General features: G+C 39.1%; 2 protein-coding genes across 3 annotated transcripts; both read left to right on the forward strand.

The window, feature by feature from the left end:
• The first annotated feature begins 937 nt into the window (after positions 1-937).
• Positions 938-13,180, forward strand: oga (O-GlcNAcase). 2 transcript variants are annotated; one of them, XM_015054559.1, is made up of 19 exons: positions 938-1,457; positions 2,316-2,367; positions 2,463-2,560; positions 2,669-2,799; positions 2,917-3,088; positions 3,176-3,274; positions 3,391-3,675; positions 4,201-4,359; positions 4,441-4,631; positions 4,823-5,077; positions 5,187-5,390; positions 6,054-6,228; positions 8,188-8,241; positions 9,618-9,703; positions 10,722-10,826; positions 11,442-11,533; positions 11,621-11,813; positions 11,907-12,066; positions 12,465-13,180. In XM_015054559.1, the coding sequence occupies exons 1-19, from the start codon at positions 1,292-1,294 to the stop codon at positions 12,599-12,601; spliced, it is 2,814 nt and encodes a 937-aa protein (XP_014910045.1). In that variant the 5' UTR covers positions 938-1,291; the 3' UTR covers positions 12,602-13,180. The 2 variants fall into 2 exon arrangements, with proteins under 2 accessions (XP_014910045.1, XP_014910047.1); XM_015054561.1 differs by lacking the exon at positions 8,188-8,241 and having other exon boundaries at positions 939-1,457.
• A 2,436-nt stretch (positions 13,181-15,616) lies between these two features.
• npm3 (nucleophosmin/nucleoplasmin, 3) lies at positions 15,617-17,731 on the forward strand. Its single transcript, XM_015054579.1, has 5 exons — positions 15,617-15,796; positions 15,918-16,003; positions 16,160-16,279; positions 16,367-16,460; positions 17,071-17,731. The coding sequence occupies exons 1-5, from the start codon at positions 15,724-15,726 to the stop codon at positions 17,187-17,189; spliced, it is 492 nt and encodes a 163-aa protein (XP_014910065.1). The 5' UTR covers positions 15,617-15,723; the 3' UTR covers positions 17,190-17,731.
• The last annotated feature ends 2,107 nt before the right edge of the window (positions 17,732-19,838 follow it).

The following is a 19,838-nucleotide window of genomic DNA, read 5'->3' on the forward strand; positions in this document are numbered from 1 at the left end:
GTGTGTGTCTTTTTTTAACTACATTTTATTATGTAAAGCACTTTGAACTGCTTTGTAGCTGAGAAGTGCTACAAAGCACATCTCATCTATAAGTTTTCATTATAACAATGATGTGTACCAGGAGGCAGGTGGGTTACATTTTAGCGAGACTGTGAATGTGACATTAATGTACACTGTGTTGAATGTTTTTTTTTTTACAAATAAGCTTAAGTTACTAGGCTGTAAGACCAGTCAAACTCAACTTGTTTTTACTATGACATGCTAGCAACTCAGTCCATGTGGCATTAGGTAATGTTGACTCCACAAAACGTACCAACAGAAGATCTGAAGATTGGTTGGGAATTGTTGTTAAAAATGTTTATTTTATACACTAGCACCTATGTTTTATTTGTGTTGGACTATAGGCTTATTTTAAAAATCATAAGGCAGGTGAAAAAAAGCAATGTTGCTTTTTCCACCTGCCCAAGAGTATAAGTCTGCAATTATTTTATTACCAAAGTACATTTAAAATGTGAATGTAAGGGGTATCTGTAAAAAGCTGTGGAGATACAGTCACTGAACATATGGACAAATTAAAGCATTTCAAACAGATGGCATATTGAAACATTTTGAGTAACCCTACTCTCTTATTCAGTCTAGCTTTAGTTTTTGATTAATACAATTAACATTTTTTTCCCATCAACATCTGAGTAACTTATTGCAAAAATATAACAAATTATATATATATTTATATTGGATATCTAAAGCATATATATTTTATCTATCTTTTAAATCTAATTATGTAAATATGTAGAAAGAAATGGTGGTCTTCAGTTACAATGGCGTCTGCAGAGAAGGTGCTCTCCTGAAAGCTTTGCTCTGTTTTGTCACCTAGATCCGGTTCTGACTGGTTTGAGCTAGTCTCGTGAGCATGCGCACTCGGTGTAAACAGGAAGAACCAAGGAAAAGTAGGTTAAATTTGATCATAAAGCGAAGAGGATGGTCGGATACAGACGGACGACGGTTTTTCTTACTTTATGAATTTGTCCACATGCATAGTATTCTTTGTGGCCTGATAACAGTTTTAGAACATTTTGCGAAAGCAAGTTTTGAATTTTACTGAAGAATATAATCGCTAACACCGTGAGCTTTGCCGACGTTACACGGAGAGTGACGCGGTGTATTTCCTTTGGGGTGCTTGTTTGTGCTAAAAAAAAAAACTAAAAAAAAACCTGCATTTGGTTTGCCGCCTGTTTTTTGTTTTGTTTTTTTCCTCCGGATTTTGTGATTGTGTCAAGGAAACCCTTGTACGATGGTTCAAAAGGACAAGACTTTAGACACTCCTCCGTTAGATGTTGAGCCGAGCCCCAGCCCAGTCTCTGGAGAGGCTTGTGTGGAGGCCCCGGGCCCAGTGGCGGACTCCAGCATCGTAGTGGAAACGACGGGCCACAGAAAATTCATTAGTGGTGTAGTTGAAGGTAATGACTAAATATAAAAATTCACTCTATATTAAATTGATTTTTTTTAATTATCTGTAAACGGTGAGAGATTGAACGTAGAAATGCTGCAGTGATAAGATGCTCTTTGTAATTTATCATTATAACAATGATGTGTTCCCGGAGGCAGGTGGATTACATTTTGGCGAGACTGTGAATGTGACAGTAACGTACAGTGTGTTGAATGTTTTTTTTTTTTTTTCTTTGCTTGCACCAAATGCATCCTCACCATGCAGGGTTTCAGCTCAGTCTGGAAAGCTCTGGAATCTAAATTGATCGCTTATTGAAAAAAAAGAATGCAGTAAAAAAGACAGATATTCCAAATTTAATCATTTATCATCTACAAGATAAAATCGTGATTCATGGGAAATGAGAGATATTGTAGGTCGAGTTGCATTCAGGTTTGCTCCTTTGTCTTTCATTTGGCCCATGAAAGCTTATGTCGCCCCCCTCTTCCTCTCCCCAACTCATAAAATGGGGGCATTTGGACAGCTTTTTTTGGCTTTTAGATGATCACAGATCATCTAAAGATTGGTTTTGCCCTTGACCTCTTTTTTTGCCTCTACATTAATTTAGGTAGTCCAGTCCAGACTTATCATTTCAAGATATTATAGATTTGAGAATGCCAAAAGGTTGTAAAATAGTCTAGTAAAATACGATCAAATGGGAATCCAAAATTAGCATGTGTGCATGCAGCTTTAATGTCCTTTCCAGCTATAATTCATATCTGAGGGGTAGGTTCTTTAATATGGTAGCCTTGGAAGTCAAAATATGCTGCTAATGTGACTTGGAATGGAAAGAAGACTGCATTGAAATTCATTATACGTTTTCTCTATGTAGGCTTTTACGGGCGTCCATGGACTATGGAACAGAGAAAAGAGCTGTTCAGAAGGTAATGTGCATTCTTCTAATTAAAGGTGTCAATAAAATAATATCAGGTTATTTTGGATTATGACAATGACTGTTCTACATTACCAAATTACACAGGCAACAGAAGTGGGGGCTGAACACGTATCTTTATGCACCCAAAGACGACTACAAGCACAGAATGTTCTGGAGAGAACTGTATTCAGTGGAAGAAGCAGGTGAATATTTTTGACTAAATTTCTCCATAAGATGTGGTGCTTAAGAAACACGAATCATAGTTGTTAATTGTGTGTATTTTTTCTTTTTTTATCTCATCCGTTTTGCAGAACAACTCATGACTTTAGTTAGTGCCGCCAAGGAGCATGGGATAGAGTTTATATATGCCATTTCCCCTGGATTAGACATAACTTTCTCTAATCAGAAAGAGGTTTCTGCACTTAAAAGAAAACTTGATCAGGTATTGAAACATTTTAACACTGGAATAAAACCTTAATCATGGGCACATTCCTAATGTACTACAAATTCACTTCTTTGTTTTTAATTCCCTGCCATCTTTTCTTTCCCCCCCGCTCAGGTTACTCATTTTGGCTGCAAATCCTTTGCCTTACTTTTTGACGATATTGACCACAACATGTGCCCTGCTGACAAAGAAGTATTCAGCTCTTTTGCTCATGCTCAGGTTTCTATAACTAATGAAATCTACCAGTACCTGGGAGAGCCTGAAACCTTCTTGTTTTGCCCCACAGGTACTCCATCTTTCTTCCCAATTTTACACAGTTCTCAATGCCTGTATTGTCATTCATTGAATTATTTTCTTCTTTGCTGAAACGCAGAGTACTGTGGAACATTCTGCTACCCAAGTGTCTCGCAATCCCCTTACCTCCGCACAGTTGGAGAGAAACTCCTGCCTAGCATTGATGTGCTGTGGACAGGTGAGTGTAAAAGTGTCCTTTCATATGAGCATCATTCCATTGGTTCAGCTAAATCTCATTGGTGTTATAGCTGCGGAATAATATTGACTATTTTTAATATGCTGTACTATCCGCAGGGCCCAAAGTGGTTTCTAAAGACATCCCAGTGGAGTCCATTGAAGAGGTGTCAAAGATCCTGAGAAGAGCCCCTGTTATTTGGGACAATTTTCATGCCAATGACTACGACCAGAAGAGGCTGTTTTTAGGTCCGTACAAGGGCCGCTCCACTGAGCTCATCCCCCGGCTGAAGGGAGTCCTCACCAACCCCAACTGCGAGTTCGAATCCAATTTTGTCGCCATTCACACTTTGGCCACCTGGTACAAGTCTAACATGAACGGGGTTCGCAAAGATGTGGTCATGAGTAAGTATGAGCCAAAGCAGCAATCTCAGCATGAAAAACATTACACTGAGAGATGCTATGCAGCTTTGAAAAGGTTACATTTCTCTCTATTTTACAAGTTTGGATGAGTGTACAAATGCTTAGAATTTTTCTAGAATTATTCTGAAGTCTGCAAAACAGGATTAGGTAATCCTATTAAATGTGCCAAAGAAAACATGCTAATTTGGACACCTAAGGCCCTGGTAACCGTTGCTCTTAAACAGGTTTGGTTTAGATCCTAAAAATGATTTCTACTTGAGGTATTTTGGAAGTAGAAGAAATTTGCTTTGAATAATCTGAAGTTTGCTTAGGGTCTCCCATCCTCCCGCTTTCATTATCTCTCAGACAGGTCCACAGAAAATGAAAACCTTTTTTGTCTTTTCCTCACACATGGGAATTGTTTTGAAGTTAAATAAAACTTCTGTGCGAACTCTTTACCAATACGAAATGGTGATAATGCAGCATAATAATGCTTGTAAGTTATTAATTTGCGTCTCTCTGGACCAGCTGACGGCGAGGACAGCACTGTGTCCATCCAGATCAAGCTTGAGAACGAAGGCAGCGATGAGGAGCTGGAGACGGACATGCTCTACAGCCCACAGCTCGCTTTAAAGCTCGCTCTGACAGAGTGGCTTGCAGAATTCAGTGTGCCTCTCCAATACAACAGTAAGAGCAATCCCAATGAATATTTTAGGCGCCTTTTTTTTTTAAGTGAAAACCCAGTGGATTAACCCTGTGCTCCTTCAGGCCGACAGGTGCCTCAGAGTGGTGCCAAAAGCACGGCCATTGATGTATCTTCCATGACAGCTCCGTCCCTTTGCTCCTCCACGTCAGTCACTACTGTTTTCCAGCAGCCCATCATGTCCCCTGCAATGCCCCCCCTCCTCCTCGATCCCCTCCCACATGCCCTGGTAAAAACGGCTGAAGAGGTAGAAGAGGTGAGATTTAAATAGTTGTATAGTTAAATCTAACAATTATTCATGTGAACAGATGATGAACAGAGTTGTTTGTATTATGAAATAATACTGTATCATTTCTCATCCCTGCACCCGTCTCATTAAAACTGTTTTCAGTTGCTTTTCAAAAAATATATATATATATATATATATAATTTACTGTGCCAATGCAGGTGGACGTGGAAAAGAAGGATTCAGATGAGGAGCCAATGGAGATGGTGGTGGAGAAGCTGGACGAGCCAGAGGCAGAAGCCGACCCGGAAGAGAAAGACGTCGCTCCCATCTTGGCTGACAAAATGGCCGAGGACCTCAAGCCCATGGATACAGACAAGGAGAGTCTGGCAGAGTCCAAGTCCCCAGAAGAGTCGATCCAGGAGGATTCTGGGAGCGATATTGCTCCTATGCAGACGGATGATCAACTCAAACAGGTACTAAGATTCTTTATATTTGAAGCTTAAGACAAAAGTATTATAGAATAAACCTCTAAATTCAGATTTTGCTTTTTTTTTGTGTGTGTGTGTGTTTTTAAATCATCAGGATCTGTATGTGCCCGGCCCCGACGAGAAGCCTCTGTTCACACCAGAGCCTCCGACGCTGGAGGACCTGTGTCTCCTGGCTGAGCTCTTCTACCTGCCTTACGAACACGGACCTAAAGCCACACAGATGTTAAAGGAGTTCAACTGGCTGAGAGCCAACAGCAGCGTCGTCAGCGTCAACTGCAAGAGAAAAGAAAGTGAAAAGGTGAGGCTTTTTCTGAAGAGAGAGACGTCTGTGTGAGAGCTGCGGTGCATTATTAACTAAACCAGCTGGTAATGGAGTTGAAAACAAAATGGCGGATGTGTACTACCCTCAGTGTCCATTGGGTGGTGTTGGTGTGATGGTAAACTGGATGCTTGCACAGTGTTGAGCCATTCTTGTTTGTTCAAACGGCTCCCCTCATATGAAGTCACCTGTTACTTTTGTGTAATGACATTTCGTTACAGTGGAAAAACACAGGTATAAACAACAGAACGATGTTCCATCAACCCTTTAATTATTTAAGCTACATTTGAAGACAGGTTTCACTCTCGTATATTAAACCAAAATCATATTTTTTCTGTGGAAAAAGTTGAAACAAGAAATCTTAAGATTTATGCTGTAGTTTTCACAAAATGAATTCAGTACAGTTGAGTTCAAACACACACAAAAAAAATAAAAAAATAACAAAAGACAAGCCGGTTTAATTCATCTCCAGATCAAAGCAGGCAGATTGATTCTGTTCATAAAACCTATTGGTATTTAACAGCTGCCTAAGGAAGAGGGGCCAATTAATTGAGCTGCGATTTCACATCCCAGATCGAGCATCAATGAACCCCTTATGCTCAACAACAAGTATTTATTATCTTTCCGGATCTTTACGTTCAGGTGGCTGAATGGCAGCTGCGGGCGGAGAAGTTTCAAGACATGTGCTGCTCCGTCATCCACATGTTCACACGGCTGTCCAACACAGCCAACCGCACCATCCTGTTTGACCTCTACCCCTACATCTGGGACATCAAGAGCATCATGTCTATGGTCAAGTCTTTTGTCCTGTGGCTCGGTACGTATTGAGGAGCTTTGGGGCCTCTTCGTCTTGGCAAAAAAAAAAAAAAAAAAGTAGCTTGGCGTCTAATATGTATACACAAACACATATTTGTTAAAAGAAACTTTCAGAAAATTAGATTTAATGGAGCAAAGAGATCAGTTATTGATTAGGTGCATAGATTTAATAAGTGAGGTTTATTTAAATGTTAACATTTTAGCATCTTCACAAAACATGTGTTCATGACAATAATCTGAAGTTAGTACTATAAGCAATCATAGATCAGTTTTGCACAGACGAAGCAGAATGCATCAAGGAAATGCCTCCTTTTGCACACATGTTGATTGCTTTCTGTAATTTACATGTTTTTACGTCAGACTGAATGCCGCTTGCACTGCTAGCAGCCTCCCTGTTTATCCAACAAAAAGGTCCAACATTTCCGATATCCAGCATAGATAATGCCACTCCAGGGTTACTGCTGCTTGCTGTGTGTCCAGTAACATCACTGCTACATTCCCACTCAGACACACTTGCCTCCATTTCTGTCTGTGGGGACGGGCATAGGGGAAATCCCTATCCCCCCCCACCCTGCCTTGTTTCATGCCCTGGCGCGCACGCGAGCTTGGAGAGCAAGTTGACTGACTCACTGTTGAAGGCCATTCTGGTGCATAGAGAAAAATAAACTCAAACATATCTGAAGTGTTTTAGCTGAAAGTATTTGAAACATTGCTGAAAATATTTTTGCAAAATTGCCTCAGAGACGAGGCCGCTAGATGGATGATGATTGTCACCTGATTTGTTACCGCAGTCTGTATTAGGCATGGGCCGGTATGAGATGCTCGCAGTAAAAATACTGAAACTTGCATTAAAATGCAGAAAATCAATAATCAGTCCTGCTAAAAAAAAAAAAAATGTAACCTATTGTTAGAATATCTGTAAAATCAGAACACCAGCTAAAAGTAGTATAACGTAGATGTTTACTAACCTGAAATGTTTGGTTTTGCTTTTGTTTGGGTTTTTTTTATTTGTGGAATAGCACTAGTACAACACAAATTAGCTATATAATTAATAATCTGCTTAGGTGGAGAAGAAATGCTGCTTGTAGCTTGCCAAATGTAGTTCTTAATCAGTGGCATTTTAATGAAAACTAAAGGTCCTCCTTTAGTTGAACACATTCACTGTCCACGCTTTTTTTTTTTTTTTAAATTAGAAATATTTCCAAGCAGATGAGTTTGTCTTTCCTGTAAATGAGCGAGAGGTTTTGTAGTTCTCTAGCCCAGCTGGTGATATCAGGAATAGGTGGGGGAGGGTCGGCACTGCATTGCTCTGGGAGAAATCTGAGTATACAGGCTATAATTTTTCGCAGCACTGAAAAGCCGTCGTAGCAACAAACCGCCTCATGCCTGATCTTTATTGTCTACCCTTAAAAGAAAGGAGGTGGTCTCCTCTTCGCACTTGTGTGCGCTTAAACACTGGATACAGTTTGAGTGGCATCCACTATTGGAACGATGTCTCATTCTTTCAGAGTTGCATTGATTACCCTGAAGCACCAGCATGGCCTGTAGGTTACTTCCTGTAACCCAGTTTCATTCACAGGTTTCTTCCCCGTTCAGCTACTTTGTAAAGCTGGGATCTCGGCCAACAGAACACAGCAGGCAGCAAAACCTGCTCTGGAAAAAGGCTTCACTTCACGCGCTACACGTCTGACTTTACCTAAAATGGACATATTTTTCCATAAGCCAGAGACGCTGAGAAAATCGGTCTCCGTATTTTAATTACATTTTTATCTGCTGCCGTGTTGCGCAGTTTCTTAACGCTGTTTGTTTGTGACCATACACAAGTTGTCTCATCAGTTCACATGAATTTCCCTTCGTTAAAGCCTTGCAGCCGGCACTTAGTCGCAATCTCCCTAAATGTTGTACTAAGAACACCTACTAATAACTATTTTCTACTGTTTTCTCCCTTCACTATGTACAGATGGAAGAATCCACAGTACAAGTTTCTACTGCTATTGGATCGACAGTGGCCGATGTATGCACAATGCAGGCGTTGTCTCTTTCCTTTGTTCATGTTTGAATTTGATCTATGTAATTAAAAAAAAAAAAAAAAATTTCTCAAACCAAATTTATGTAAAACGATTGAATTGGAGGAAAGGAAACAACCCTCCGGATGAAGTCACATCCTGCGCAGCGATTTTTAAGCTTGAATTCCAGTGGTTAACTTCAAAAATTTCTCTCTTTAGCGGCATCTTCCTAACTTGTTTTTTGTTTCTGTCAGTAGGCCTAAATAAACTCTCAGACCAGCCTGATGCACCTGCCCAGAGGAACTTGAGTTTTGGCCTCAACATCAAATGCATAAGCTCACATCCACAGCAGCTGGATTAAAAACAAGCAGCCACTCCTGCTTCTTGTTTACATCCAGCTGATCCAGGTGGAGGTAAATCCACAGAGATTGAGCTTTATTTTATTTTATTTTTTTCTTAAAAACAAATAAGTAATGTTCAGTTCAGAGTTCCTTCTTGCGGGTGCATCTGCATGCTGTGCTGTCAGCTCTTCCCAGGACATTGTTTTGATCAGTGTGAGGTTCACGTGTAAAGCAGGGTTAGGCGTCCTGCACGCGCGCTGCATTTGGCTGGTCACATGACAGGGCTTCTTGTCAACCAGGTTCAGACTTCGTTAGCTGCCGTTTTATTCAATCTGTCAAAGAGCCGTGCGTGCTTTAGACATACGTTTTCTCTACTGTGTTTTGACCTCGTAGTTATTTTTTATTTTTATCGTCTTCTTTTTTTGTTTTCCTCTTCTTTTTTTTTTTGACTGAGTTGTTTTATCTGTGGCTTTTAATATCAAACTGAGAGGCCCTTTAAGTCTGGGAGTGTGCTGACTTCAGTCTTCCTGGTTTTTAATGACTCGTGCCTCCCTCTCCCTCCCCCCGTCATGTGACAAGGCAGATAAAACGAGAATGTGACTTCACACGGGGTGCTAAGATCAGTGGGGTGATGGCAGCTAAAGCTTTCTGTTGTGAGCCTTAGACAGAATAGTTTATCCCACTGTTGGTCAGCATTGTTCCATCAGCAGGAGGAGTACCTTTCCTTTTCACACAACAAAGGTTGGAGGAGATTAAGATAACCTGCAGACTGAGATTTGTAGCTGGTTAATTTTATTGCTAAACACATAATCTTGCATTTGAGTTTTCACCATAATTCCACAAACATGAGATTTAGATGCCTGAGCCCCATCACGTCATTGAAGTATTTTTATGCACCACTAATTTATTCCATTTTATGTTTTAATGATTAAAAAAATATTATAATTTATATTACATATTACCCCCTTCATTCCCCACTCCTTTCATCTGTATCAGAGCCCCATCCTGTGGTAACAATGTCCGCTTGGCTCTGCTCCTAACAGGGTGTCGTAGTCAGTCCTCAGCACAATTCCCTAAAGGAGAACAAGAGTCCTGGGCCTTTAGGGGAGGTCTAGCAGGAGAGTTCCAGGGTTCTAAAGCCCCGAAAAAAAGGCAAAAAAAAAAAAAAAAAAAAAACAGTGCTGTGGAAGACGATGGTAAATGTGCGCAGGTATGATGAGGTTTGGTCTGTCAAAGGTGAGCTGATTGTAACAAACTAATCCTGTAACATCCAGGTTTTTGACTTTGGAGTGTTGTCAAACTCTACGGGTGGAATGGCAATTTTCCCCCGTTTTCATAAAAGAACCTAAAGCCGTTCAAATTGTTTTTGACGTGGCGTTTTGTGGTTGACGTCTCTTAGTTTCTTTCAGCAGCTGCCAAAGGAGATGCTGTTTTTCCCTGGCGCAAGCGGCGCAAGCGAGCATGGCTAGGTTTTATTTTCATGACATGACGTTTCTTTGCAGGAAAGCACAGCGCAAAAAAAATTATAGATAAAAAAAACACCCCTGTGTTTGCAAGCGCACGCGCACAAAGCATCGCAGCGCAAGCGAGTACGCAAGCATCTGTGCAAAGGGAGAACTCCAAGATTAAACACACCAGCCTCCTCTCTAAAACACCACTTCCATTTGGTATGCCGTCGAGCAAAAGGACTCTTATTTGATTTCCACCCCTCTGGTATTTTTTTCTTGGAGTTCTCCGCATTTCTGCGCCAGCATCATTATTTTTCTCAACAGGAGGGCCCTGCGCAAGCGTAATATTGCGATGCCTTACCAAAGGGAAAGGAGCATCTCCTTCAGCCAGTAAAGCCTTAGTCAGACCAAAACGAAACCCTCACTTCACTGTGTTTGCAAACACGTGTTTTTCTCTGCGCCAAGGAAAAAGTTAGAAAAAAAAAAAAATTTGGTGTTTGCTCTAGTTGTCCACTGTCAGACCAACAAGGAACTCTGGGTCATTGATTAATCTTAACTTTCAAAGTCCTTCGCTTTCTTTTATGGTACGTTTTGGGCTGACAGTGGCACGACTTGGCAAATACACAGTTAGGCAGTCAGCCGAAGCAACAGACTGCCTGTTCTCTGTTAGACTGAACCTCTTTGTTTTGATACCCACAGAGATTGTTGCCAATAGATGGGGCAAACGATCTTTTCTACCAGCCTCCACCTTCTTTGCCAACCTCCAAAATCTATACCATAAGGCCCTACTATCCCAAAGACGAGGTAATGTCCCTTTGATTGAAGCCGTACTTTGGTGTGCCACATTTCTGTAGCGATTTGCTCAGCAATCTGTAAGCTACTGCTGTCCTGGTGAAATGGGAACGATTGGTCAAAACTAATCAATTGTTGGAAAAAAAAATTAACAGATGACTTCAGGGTGCCGAACAGTTTGGATAACGGTGGAATTTGATTTCCTTATTTTTACAGCTAATTGATTATTGGAAAAATAACTAGTTTAGTAATCAAATAATCATTAACTGGAGCATTCAGACTCTAAAACATGCCATTGACTGGAAGAACAACACCCTCAGAGTAGTCATTAAGACAAAACTGTACAAAAAATACTTTGCTTTAGATGATAAAATGTTTATTTTATTTAAAAGGCACATTGTTTAAATGCATTTCATATTGCATAAAATAAACTTAAGCGGTCAAATGAAAAAACTGCAGAATGTGCCAACAAACGGCAATCAGATGACTAAGCGAGCTAATTACTCAGTCATCGGAATAATAGCTTGAATAAAGATTACTGAAATAATCATTAGCTCGAGTAGCAATTAGCCGGCTTCCTCTGAGAGCGTAAAACTTCAGTGATCGCTGTGTCTGCTTCTCTTTCAGGCTGCGGTTTATAAAATCTGTAAGGAAATGTACTGCGAAGGGATGGAAGATGAGCCATTCGCTGAGGGGGAACCGGACCTCATTGGGGACAGGTAAAACATCAAGACGAAAGTTTTCATCAACTCCTTGACTGACACCTACAGTCAAGTAGTTGTGAGTGACCAAGCATTTGACTGCAGGCTAGTTGGAGGACTGCTGACGGTGAGCTCGGACTATGGGTTCGTGCTGGAAGATGACGAGGGGATCTGCGGTTACGCTCTCGGCACTGTAGATGTGAAGCCTTTCATCAAGAAGTGCAAGTTGAGCTGGATTCCCTTCATGCAGGAGAAATACCACAAACCAGACTGTGAAAAGGATCTTTCTGATGCCGAGGTACGATCTCGCTTCGTCTGGATTGGCATTCTGCAGCACAGTGTCTCCTGTTATTGACTATATTGCGTGGTGGTCTACTTTTCATTTCTGCAGAAGATGATTCTGAGTTTTCATGAGGAGGAGGAGGGTCTACCGGACTCTTTCCTGTCCAATTTCCCATCTCTCATCAAGGTGGACATTCATGCCAAAGTCACTGACCCCAGTGTGGCCAAAAGCATGATGGGATGTCTGTTATCTTCTCTTAAGGCCAATGGTAAGTAGCAGCTATCCCAAAGGTTGGCCTGCCTGTATGTTTTTCAGTGTAGTGTAAGAATTCACAGGGTCAAAATGAGCAGCACGTGTGTTGAGTTATGTTATGTCTGTAATTATAAAACTTAATTTTAGGCCAAATAGCTCAAGTTCAGCCACTCGGTCTGATTCAGTTTCAGGCTCAAGGTGGGCAGAGTTGGTAGAGACGTTCCCCAAAATCACTTTGGTTCTACAAAATACTGACTCAGACTGGTTGAATACAAATCCATGCCACACTTTTAATATTTTTTGAAAACCATTATTTCTTCCACTTTGCTTACTCATCTTTGATCTGTTTAAATACATTTCTATCATCATCAAAATCTGTGGTCGTCACGATTAGTTTTTTCTTCTTCCTCTTAGGTTCCCATGGTGCTTTCTGTAAAGTTCGTCAGACTGATAAACGAATGTTGGAGTTCTACAGCAAGCTGGGATGTTTTGAAGTGGCCAAAATGGATGGCTTTCCCAAAGACGTCATCATTATGGGACGCAGCCTTTGAAGAAACGCACGGCGACAGAGCGAGATCGAGTCAACACACCTTAAGCGTTTTTGGTACCTTCATGTTGGATAAAACTATGGTTATTTTTATACTGCCATTAAATTCAGGCTCACCCCAGGATGTGCTGTGATTTTTGGATTTTTGTGTAAAACGAGCACAAGAATCGCACAGAGAAACCATGATCCGCCCTTAATGGGTGTAGCTGGATTTGGCAGATCAAGAGCTGTAACATCCAATAAGAGGTCTCTAGTCACTCCCAGGTAGTAACATCAAGCGTTTCCCCTAGGATTGTTCTTGTAGGACCCCAAGACTTGCCACTACATCCATCCCTCCATTCATCATCCCTCTGAAAAAGGAGATGACTGTGAACAGCTGCAGCTATGAGAAAAAGGTGGCTCCTAACTTGGGCTGTTGTACAACCTTCAGCCTGCTGTTTTCAGCCTATTTTTTTGTAATTACACAATAAAGAAGGGAGTTGGACGTCAAACGGGAAAAGAGGTGCTGAAAGAATGTTTTGTGTTAATTTTTTTTTTCTACATGATACACTGGGAGATGAAAACCTGAACATCAAAGAGGGTGTTGATGAAAATTAGCCAAGGGGTTCTTTGAATTTTTGCTCAAGTAGCTGTTAACATTTGCTAAGCGATAGAAAAGCTTCTACATGTTTGCTACTTTTTTGTTGTTTTTCTTTGCATCACTCCCCTCCAGCAATTACTCATTAGATCTTTGTATTTGATTATTCATATAATTTTAAAGTCTGTAGCATCTTCTGGGGCTTGCTTTCCATTATTTTTCTCAGATGTTTTTTTTTTTTTGTACATTTAATTTGCTTATGCTTTTCTAGAGATTATTAAGCTATGTGCATTGAGTTTCTTCCTAATTGCAGTAGAATATCTATTTGATTACCCTTTTTTTTTTTTTTTTTTTTTTAAAAAAATTAAAATGCATCATTGGGACCAAAATATTTTAAGTTTCAGTAGCCTTTGGGTTTAGGTGCATTGGTTAAAAATACTTCACTTCTACTGTAGTTAAACTGTTTGTTGTACACTTTTAAGTTATTTACTCAGTGCTTTACATTAACCTCTGATTTCTCACATTTTCATTCAAATGAATGTATTCTCAGACGAGCCTCTGTTGGTGGTTCCACATGTTTCAGCTGCAGCTTTAAGACTCTGTAGCTAAATTACTGTCGGCCTTTTTCTTGCCCGTATGTTGATCGTTTCCTGTTCCGACTCATTTCCATTTGTTTCTGCAAATGTATATTTTTTTTCATTTTCCTTTTTAGTGAAGCACTTTGGCTAATAACAGGCGAGTTCCGTTGGTTAAATGAAGATCAGCGGTTGCTGTCTCGTAGCTGCCTGTCAATGTGACGTTTCCAACCTGTACATTCGTAATGTGCATGAGGTGTGTTGGGTTTGCTGTGGCTGACATTGGTTACAGTCGCCTCCGATGTTACATAAAGGAAGAAGCATGCCACTTTGAACTACATGCATAAAAGTGTTGTGCTTAGATGGTTTGTAAATATCATTCGTGAAGTATAAAAATGTTTTTGTATATTATTTTTGAAGATTGCTTCCATTCTGTCTTAGTGGAAAGAAAGCAGAGTGTTAACCCCTTGTTAGACAGAGCCGTCCGACTGGTCAACAAGGAATGAAACTAGTTAACCTGCTCTTCTCCAAATGAAGTTGGTTTTTAGTTTCTTGACTCTTCCAAGAGGATATTTTACAGTTTGATGCTTGTGATTTTTATTTTATTTTATTTTTTTTTTGCCAGCTGCAGAAATCCCTCAGACCAGACGGTTCAGGTTTGGGGATGGGAGTCATTAAAGTGACCGTTTATTTCTGTACAAATTTTTATGTAAGATAACATTACACTAATAAATCATATAAAGATCCTGGTTTGTGTCTTTGTTTCACTATTTTTTTTTTAATCATCAATCTATCATCTCGAAACTGAAAGGGTGATCAGAGATGCTTAGTTTTACGTACCTAAATATTTTGTAGCTACATTTAGTCAATTTTTTTTAGTGTCTTATTTGTGATTTGTGGTTAAAGATTGCATGTTTATATTCTGAAAATATTGCAACAAAATAAAATTTAAGTAAAAATTTTTTATAAAGATTTATTTTAATAAGTTTTTTTTAAAAGACTGAGGTAATCAATGTTTTGGTTTTCTTTTATTTCTCATTTTTAACTAAATTGTGATGAAATCCTAATCTGAACAGAAATGTGATAACCAAATTATATTTTAAGGGCTTAAATTCCAATTTTACAACCCCAAAACTTAGGTTTGTGTTGTAAGGAATTACAATATTTAATACCGCCTTGAATAGTTGCATGTTTTATTTTTATATTGATAATTTTGATTAGAAAGCAATCTAACTTTTTTCAGATATTCTCTTTTCTCTTTTTTAGTTTTTCTTTTTCAAAAGGCTGAGAAACTATTTTTGTTTGTATTATTTTCTGACTTAGATGTTAGGGTCTGATATTAGCAAATGCAGCAATGAAACCTTATTGTGGTGTGCCCTCAATAAGAGATTAGTATATCTACTTCGAGTGTACAACTCATATTCTTGGAATTTGCATTTTTTTCCCCAAAAAATTACGAGGAAATTATTTAAATGTACTGAATTAAAATGAATCAGATTTTGGCGCTTGACACCAAGCTTACTTAACGATACGTTACTAATTTCAGAAAAGTGGCAACAAAATTGATTTCTAGGAATTTTAAGCACTGTCCTGAACATTATTATTATTATTATCGTTATTATTATTATTTATTTATTTACTATTGTTACGGTTATACTATATACCCCCAGTAATTTCCGCTGTTTTGTTTTCCAAAGAGCTTTTGCTGTTTTATGATGTTCATACATATTTCACTTTCGAAAATAAATCCAAAAGAAAGGCGGAATAAATATACATCAGAAAGAAAATGCACTAGCGAGTGATTTTATTTCCTTGACGGTGATTGGTGAAGAGAACCAAAACAAAAATCTGATCAGCTGGCGCATAAATATGACGTACCTCTTTCGCCCTTGCTTTGCGACGCTCTCCTTTTCACAGAGCGTTGGTTTATCTTAAAAATTTAGGATTTAAGACAACTTTTGACGCTTCTACACAATGTCTTTCACTGAAGAGGAATCCTCGGTCCTTCAACGCACCACAGAGCCAAAGTTGGAGAGCTTTTTGTTCAGTAAGGATAGTTTAATCAGTTTCAAATGTTGCTCTGACGGCGCACACGTGGATTTTTGAATGCTATGATGTCTCGTGTTATGCTGCTGTATATAAATTTCATGGTTTTATTTTAATTCCAGCCTGCGAGCTGTCTTCTAAAGTACCCTTCTACACTTTCCAAGGAGATGAAGAAGAGGATCTCGAACACTTTCTGGAACTTAGAACCGTATGTTCAGTTTTTACTGTAATCTTTTATGCCCACGTCACGTCTGTCGAGGTCTTTGGCCTCGATGTTGCAACTTTACAAACCCATTAGTAGATTTTTTTTTTAAATTTAGATTTGTGTTGCAGAAATGCAGATAGATAACTATTATTTCCTCAGATTTGCCTTGGTGAGGGAGCCAAGGAGGAGAGCAACGTGGTGGAGGTAATAGCCATTAACCATCTGGGAAAGAAAATCTCAGTACCCATAGCCAACCTTCACATCAAGTGTCTGCCCATGGTGAGTTAATCACATAGTCAAACATTCTAAAGATGAAGCTGTCCTGAAGTTGACTTACTTTTTTTGTTTCTTACTACATTTTTTTAGGTGAGTCTGGGAGAGTTTGAGCTGAAAGCCCCAGTGACTCTACGACTCAAAGCTGGAACAGGACCAGTTTCTGTCAGCGGCCTGCACCTTATCGGTAACTTTTACTCTGATACAGTCTGCTTACTGAAACCATTCACACACTTTGGAGACTTTCACATTTTGTCAAGTTACAAACACAAATATGAATGTGCTGAATTGGGATTTTATATGCTGTTTGGACAAATGCAAAGCAAGACATAATTTTAAAGGTCACATGGTTTTAAGGTTTGTTTTCTTTCTTTCTTTTTTATTCTAAAGAGGGACATTTTCCCCACGTTCTTCCTCAGTTAGATTTAGTTCCAGGCTTTGACTAGGCCATTTGAACACTGCTAAGCCATTCCATTTCAACTTTGACTTCATCCTACTGAAAGGTGAAACTCCACCCAGGTCCAAAGTCTTTCAGAGCCTTCTTAACTTGGTCCATTCGCCCCATCAACTCTCACCAGTTAAAAAAATTCCCCCCACCAGTGGTGTTTGAGTGATTTGCGGTGTTTTAGTTTTCACCCCATGTTGGGTTAGGGCTAGAACTATTTACTATTTACTTGAAATTCACTCAAATACACAGAGAGCCAACGTAGCTGGAAATGGATTCGCTTGGGAAAATGATAGTAATACTGGTTGGCTCATTATTAAATTCTGATCCTGTCTCTACCTTTCTTTCTCAGTCCCACAGAATGAAGACTCCGATCAGGATGAGGAGGAAGGCGAAGATGAGGAGGAAGAGGATGTTGAGGAAGAGGAGCTTCCTGCTATCAAACCAGCAAAGAAGAAGAAGAACCAGTAGACAAAGAGGACACTTAAATGGCTGTCGATGTGAGAAGTGATCAGGTTTTTTTTGTACCAGATGGACAGATTTTACACCCTCTTCCACACAGCTGCGTGAAAGCTCAGCGCGGTGGCAGCTAAACACGGCGTTAAAATGATTGGAAAAGACAGTTATTTGAATAAGAAGCGTTTTTTGATATCAAAATATCCACTTTTTTCTTTTTTACTGTGTATATAGTGACATTCCTATTGTAGTAAATTTCACTGTACTATCACTGGTGGGAGGAAAAAAAAAAAAAAAACACGCCTGTTGCCACCAGCCAATGCTAATGTCATTTATAACATTGCGTTTGTCCTGTTCAAGGAGAAACGTTCTGAATGAAACAGGTGATTTATATGCAGTTCAATAAATGACAATTATCTTCAATGTTGAAAATAAGTTTTGCTCAGAATTTTACATACACTCTCAGGAATGCATCAGTTCTGTGCTTTTTGTGATTTTTATCTAAGAAGTTTTCATTTCAGGCTGGTTTAATATACAACTATAATGAATTTCACAGCTTATTTTACTGTGGATTTTCTTAAATCATACAGATGCATCTCGGATTAGAATATTATTGAAAAGTTCATTATTTAAGTAACTCAACTCGTATGTAAGCATACATTGCACTGTTTTCAAGCCTTTATTTCTGTTATGATTTTCTGCTTGCAGCTAATGAAAACATTTAATATTAGAATACAACACTGGTCCAATAAACATTTTCAATATAGATATGGACATAATGGGGAAAAATATGTCAGGTACCTGTTTAAAACTTATTTCATGTCAGATTTTATGACCCGTAGAGGGAAGTGGTTTGGAGTAAAATATGCGCTTCAAACCCAGAGCAAAAGTAAAATACTGGCTGAACCTGATGAGTCATTTACAGGCACATGAATCCTGTACAAACACAGGCTGGAAAACCCAATCAGAGACGAAGAAGCTGTTATTGCAAATGTAAAATAAAAAAATAAAAAAAGGTTATAGCGTGCATAATGCATTAAGACCTTAATTTGTAATGTGATAAAACTAAAATTGACCATAATGACTTTTGTTGCATATAGAGGGTAAAAAAAGGTAAATGGTGTCTAGGCTCAACGATACAATCTCAACTGAGAAGTTGCGTTATAACGCCACCTCTGGATGGAGCCCAGTTTTAATGGCTTGCATGTACTATAAGATCCCTTTTTATTCTCTGTAATCCAGGGGTGTCTAAACTTTTGTCATTTTATAAAAATTTTTTTACCCTAATTAAAAACAAAATATCTCCATCTACACCAACCGTGACACCCTTTCTATAATGTTTCTGCTAACTGACTTTATTTAAAGTCAAATGAACAAATGTCAGGAAAATTCAACTAAGGATTCGTATGTGACGTGTACACATCAATTTTACATTATATGTAGTAAAAGTAGTTGTTTTTTTAGTCTAATAGTCTCTACACATTTGTGATCCACGGTAGGTTTTGCTTTCATTACACATTTGCTGTTATAACAGGCCAGCCCTCATCAACTAGCATGATTTTGGCCTTACAGCAGGATTACCCGAAGAATCAATATGAATTTCACATTTTAAAGAGACCTATGATGTAGCCATATGTTCAGACTTCTCACAATTATAAACACAAAAGTCTAAGTCTGACTGCAGGCTGCCTGCAAACCACCAACAATGAATAACTTAGAAGCAATGTCCGTTAAAGCTTTATGAAGGCAGATGGGGGTTATATCCTGTTACGGTGAATCATCTACATACATATTCTCAACTGTACAAACAGCCTTGCAGGAAGACACGGCCTGTGGTGGGAAGCTATGCTGTGTTGTTTAATGAGCTCACCTGCAGATAGAAGCAGCTGTTCTGGTTTGTCTCGGCGGGTTTTGTTGAAGGGATCTTCTGTGTGCTTGAAATACAAAGAGAACTGAGTTTCTTTGTTCCACATCCTGATCTGTTCAAACTGTTCAAGACATTACAGCTGCTTAATGAGGGTTTGTTTTAATCTTCTTTTTCCAGGATTTGATTTTAAATTGTCAAAGTCAATGGAAGTTACATGTAAGCTGCCCCGCATAACTCACATGATCGTCCATGACGCCCAGGCATCTCAGGAGGAACATTCATTTAGTTCACAAATTCAATAAACTGAAACTCCTATGCAGTAGAATAGAAATTATTACACACAGGAAGCATTTATTAATGTTTGATGATTGCAGCATACAGCTAATGAAAACCCAAAGTTCAGAATATGAGAATATAACATGAGACGAGTAAAAAAAAAAAAAAAAAAAAGCATTGCTTCTACAGAAATATAAAGTTATTGCATTCACAACCATGGGGTAAGACTGTTAACCTAACAGTTCTCCAGCAGACCCTCACTGACACACACCACAAGGAAGGTAAGCCATAAAAGTTCCTAACTAAAGCAGCTAGCTGTGCAGAGTGTTATATCCAAGCATATTATTAGAAAGTTGAGCATGCCGCACATAATCCAAGTTGCCTGAAGTCCATTATGAAGGTTCCCCAGACAGAGGCATGTCGTATTCTGGTGACAGTCCGTTGTCCAGCGTCAGAGCAGCCACCTACCAGGAAACATTAGAGCCCTTCTGCTGACAAGCATTACGGAGATGTTACATTTA

This window comes from Poecilia latipinna, unplaced genomic scaffold, assembly GCF_001443285.1.
Source record: "Poecilia latipinna isolate Pla-1442-1.1 unplaced genomic scaffold, P_latipinna-1.0 Scaffold1261, whole genome shotgun sequence".
Classification (NCBI taxonomy): domain Eukaryota; kingdom Metazoa; phylum Chordata; class Actinopteri; order Cyprinodontiformes; family Poeciliidae; genus Poecilia; species Poecilia latipinna.

Bases quoted from the DNA above. Each gene is read 5' to 3' on its own strand.
- oga (XM_015054559.1), top strand. From the start codon at position 1,292: ATGGTTCAAAAGGACAAGACTTTAGACACTCCTCCGTTAGATGTTGAG. The intron at 8,242-9,617 runs GTATGCACAATG...TGCTCCTAACAG, and splicing joins TTGGATCGACAGTGGCCGAT to GGTGTCGTAGTCAGTCCTCA. The intron at 11,814-11,906 runs GTACGATCTCGC...TCATTTCTGCAG, and splicing joins AGGATCTTTCTGATGCCGAG to AAGATGATTCTGAGTTTTCA.
- npm3 (XM_015054579.1), top strand. From the start codon at position 15,724: ATGTCTTTCACTGAAGAGGAATCCTCGGTCCTTCAACGCACCACAGAG. The intron at 16,280-16,366 runs GTGAGTTAATCA...ACATTTTTTTAG, and splicing joins ACATCAAGTGTCTGCCCATG to GTGAGTCTGGGAGAGTTTGA. The intron at 16,461-17,070 runs GTAACTTTTACT...TTTCTTTCTCAG, and splicing joins CAGCGGCCTGCACCTTATCG to TCCCACAGAATGAAGACTCC.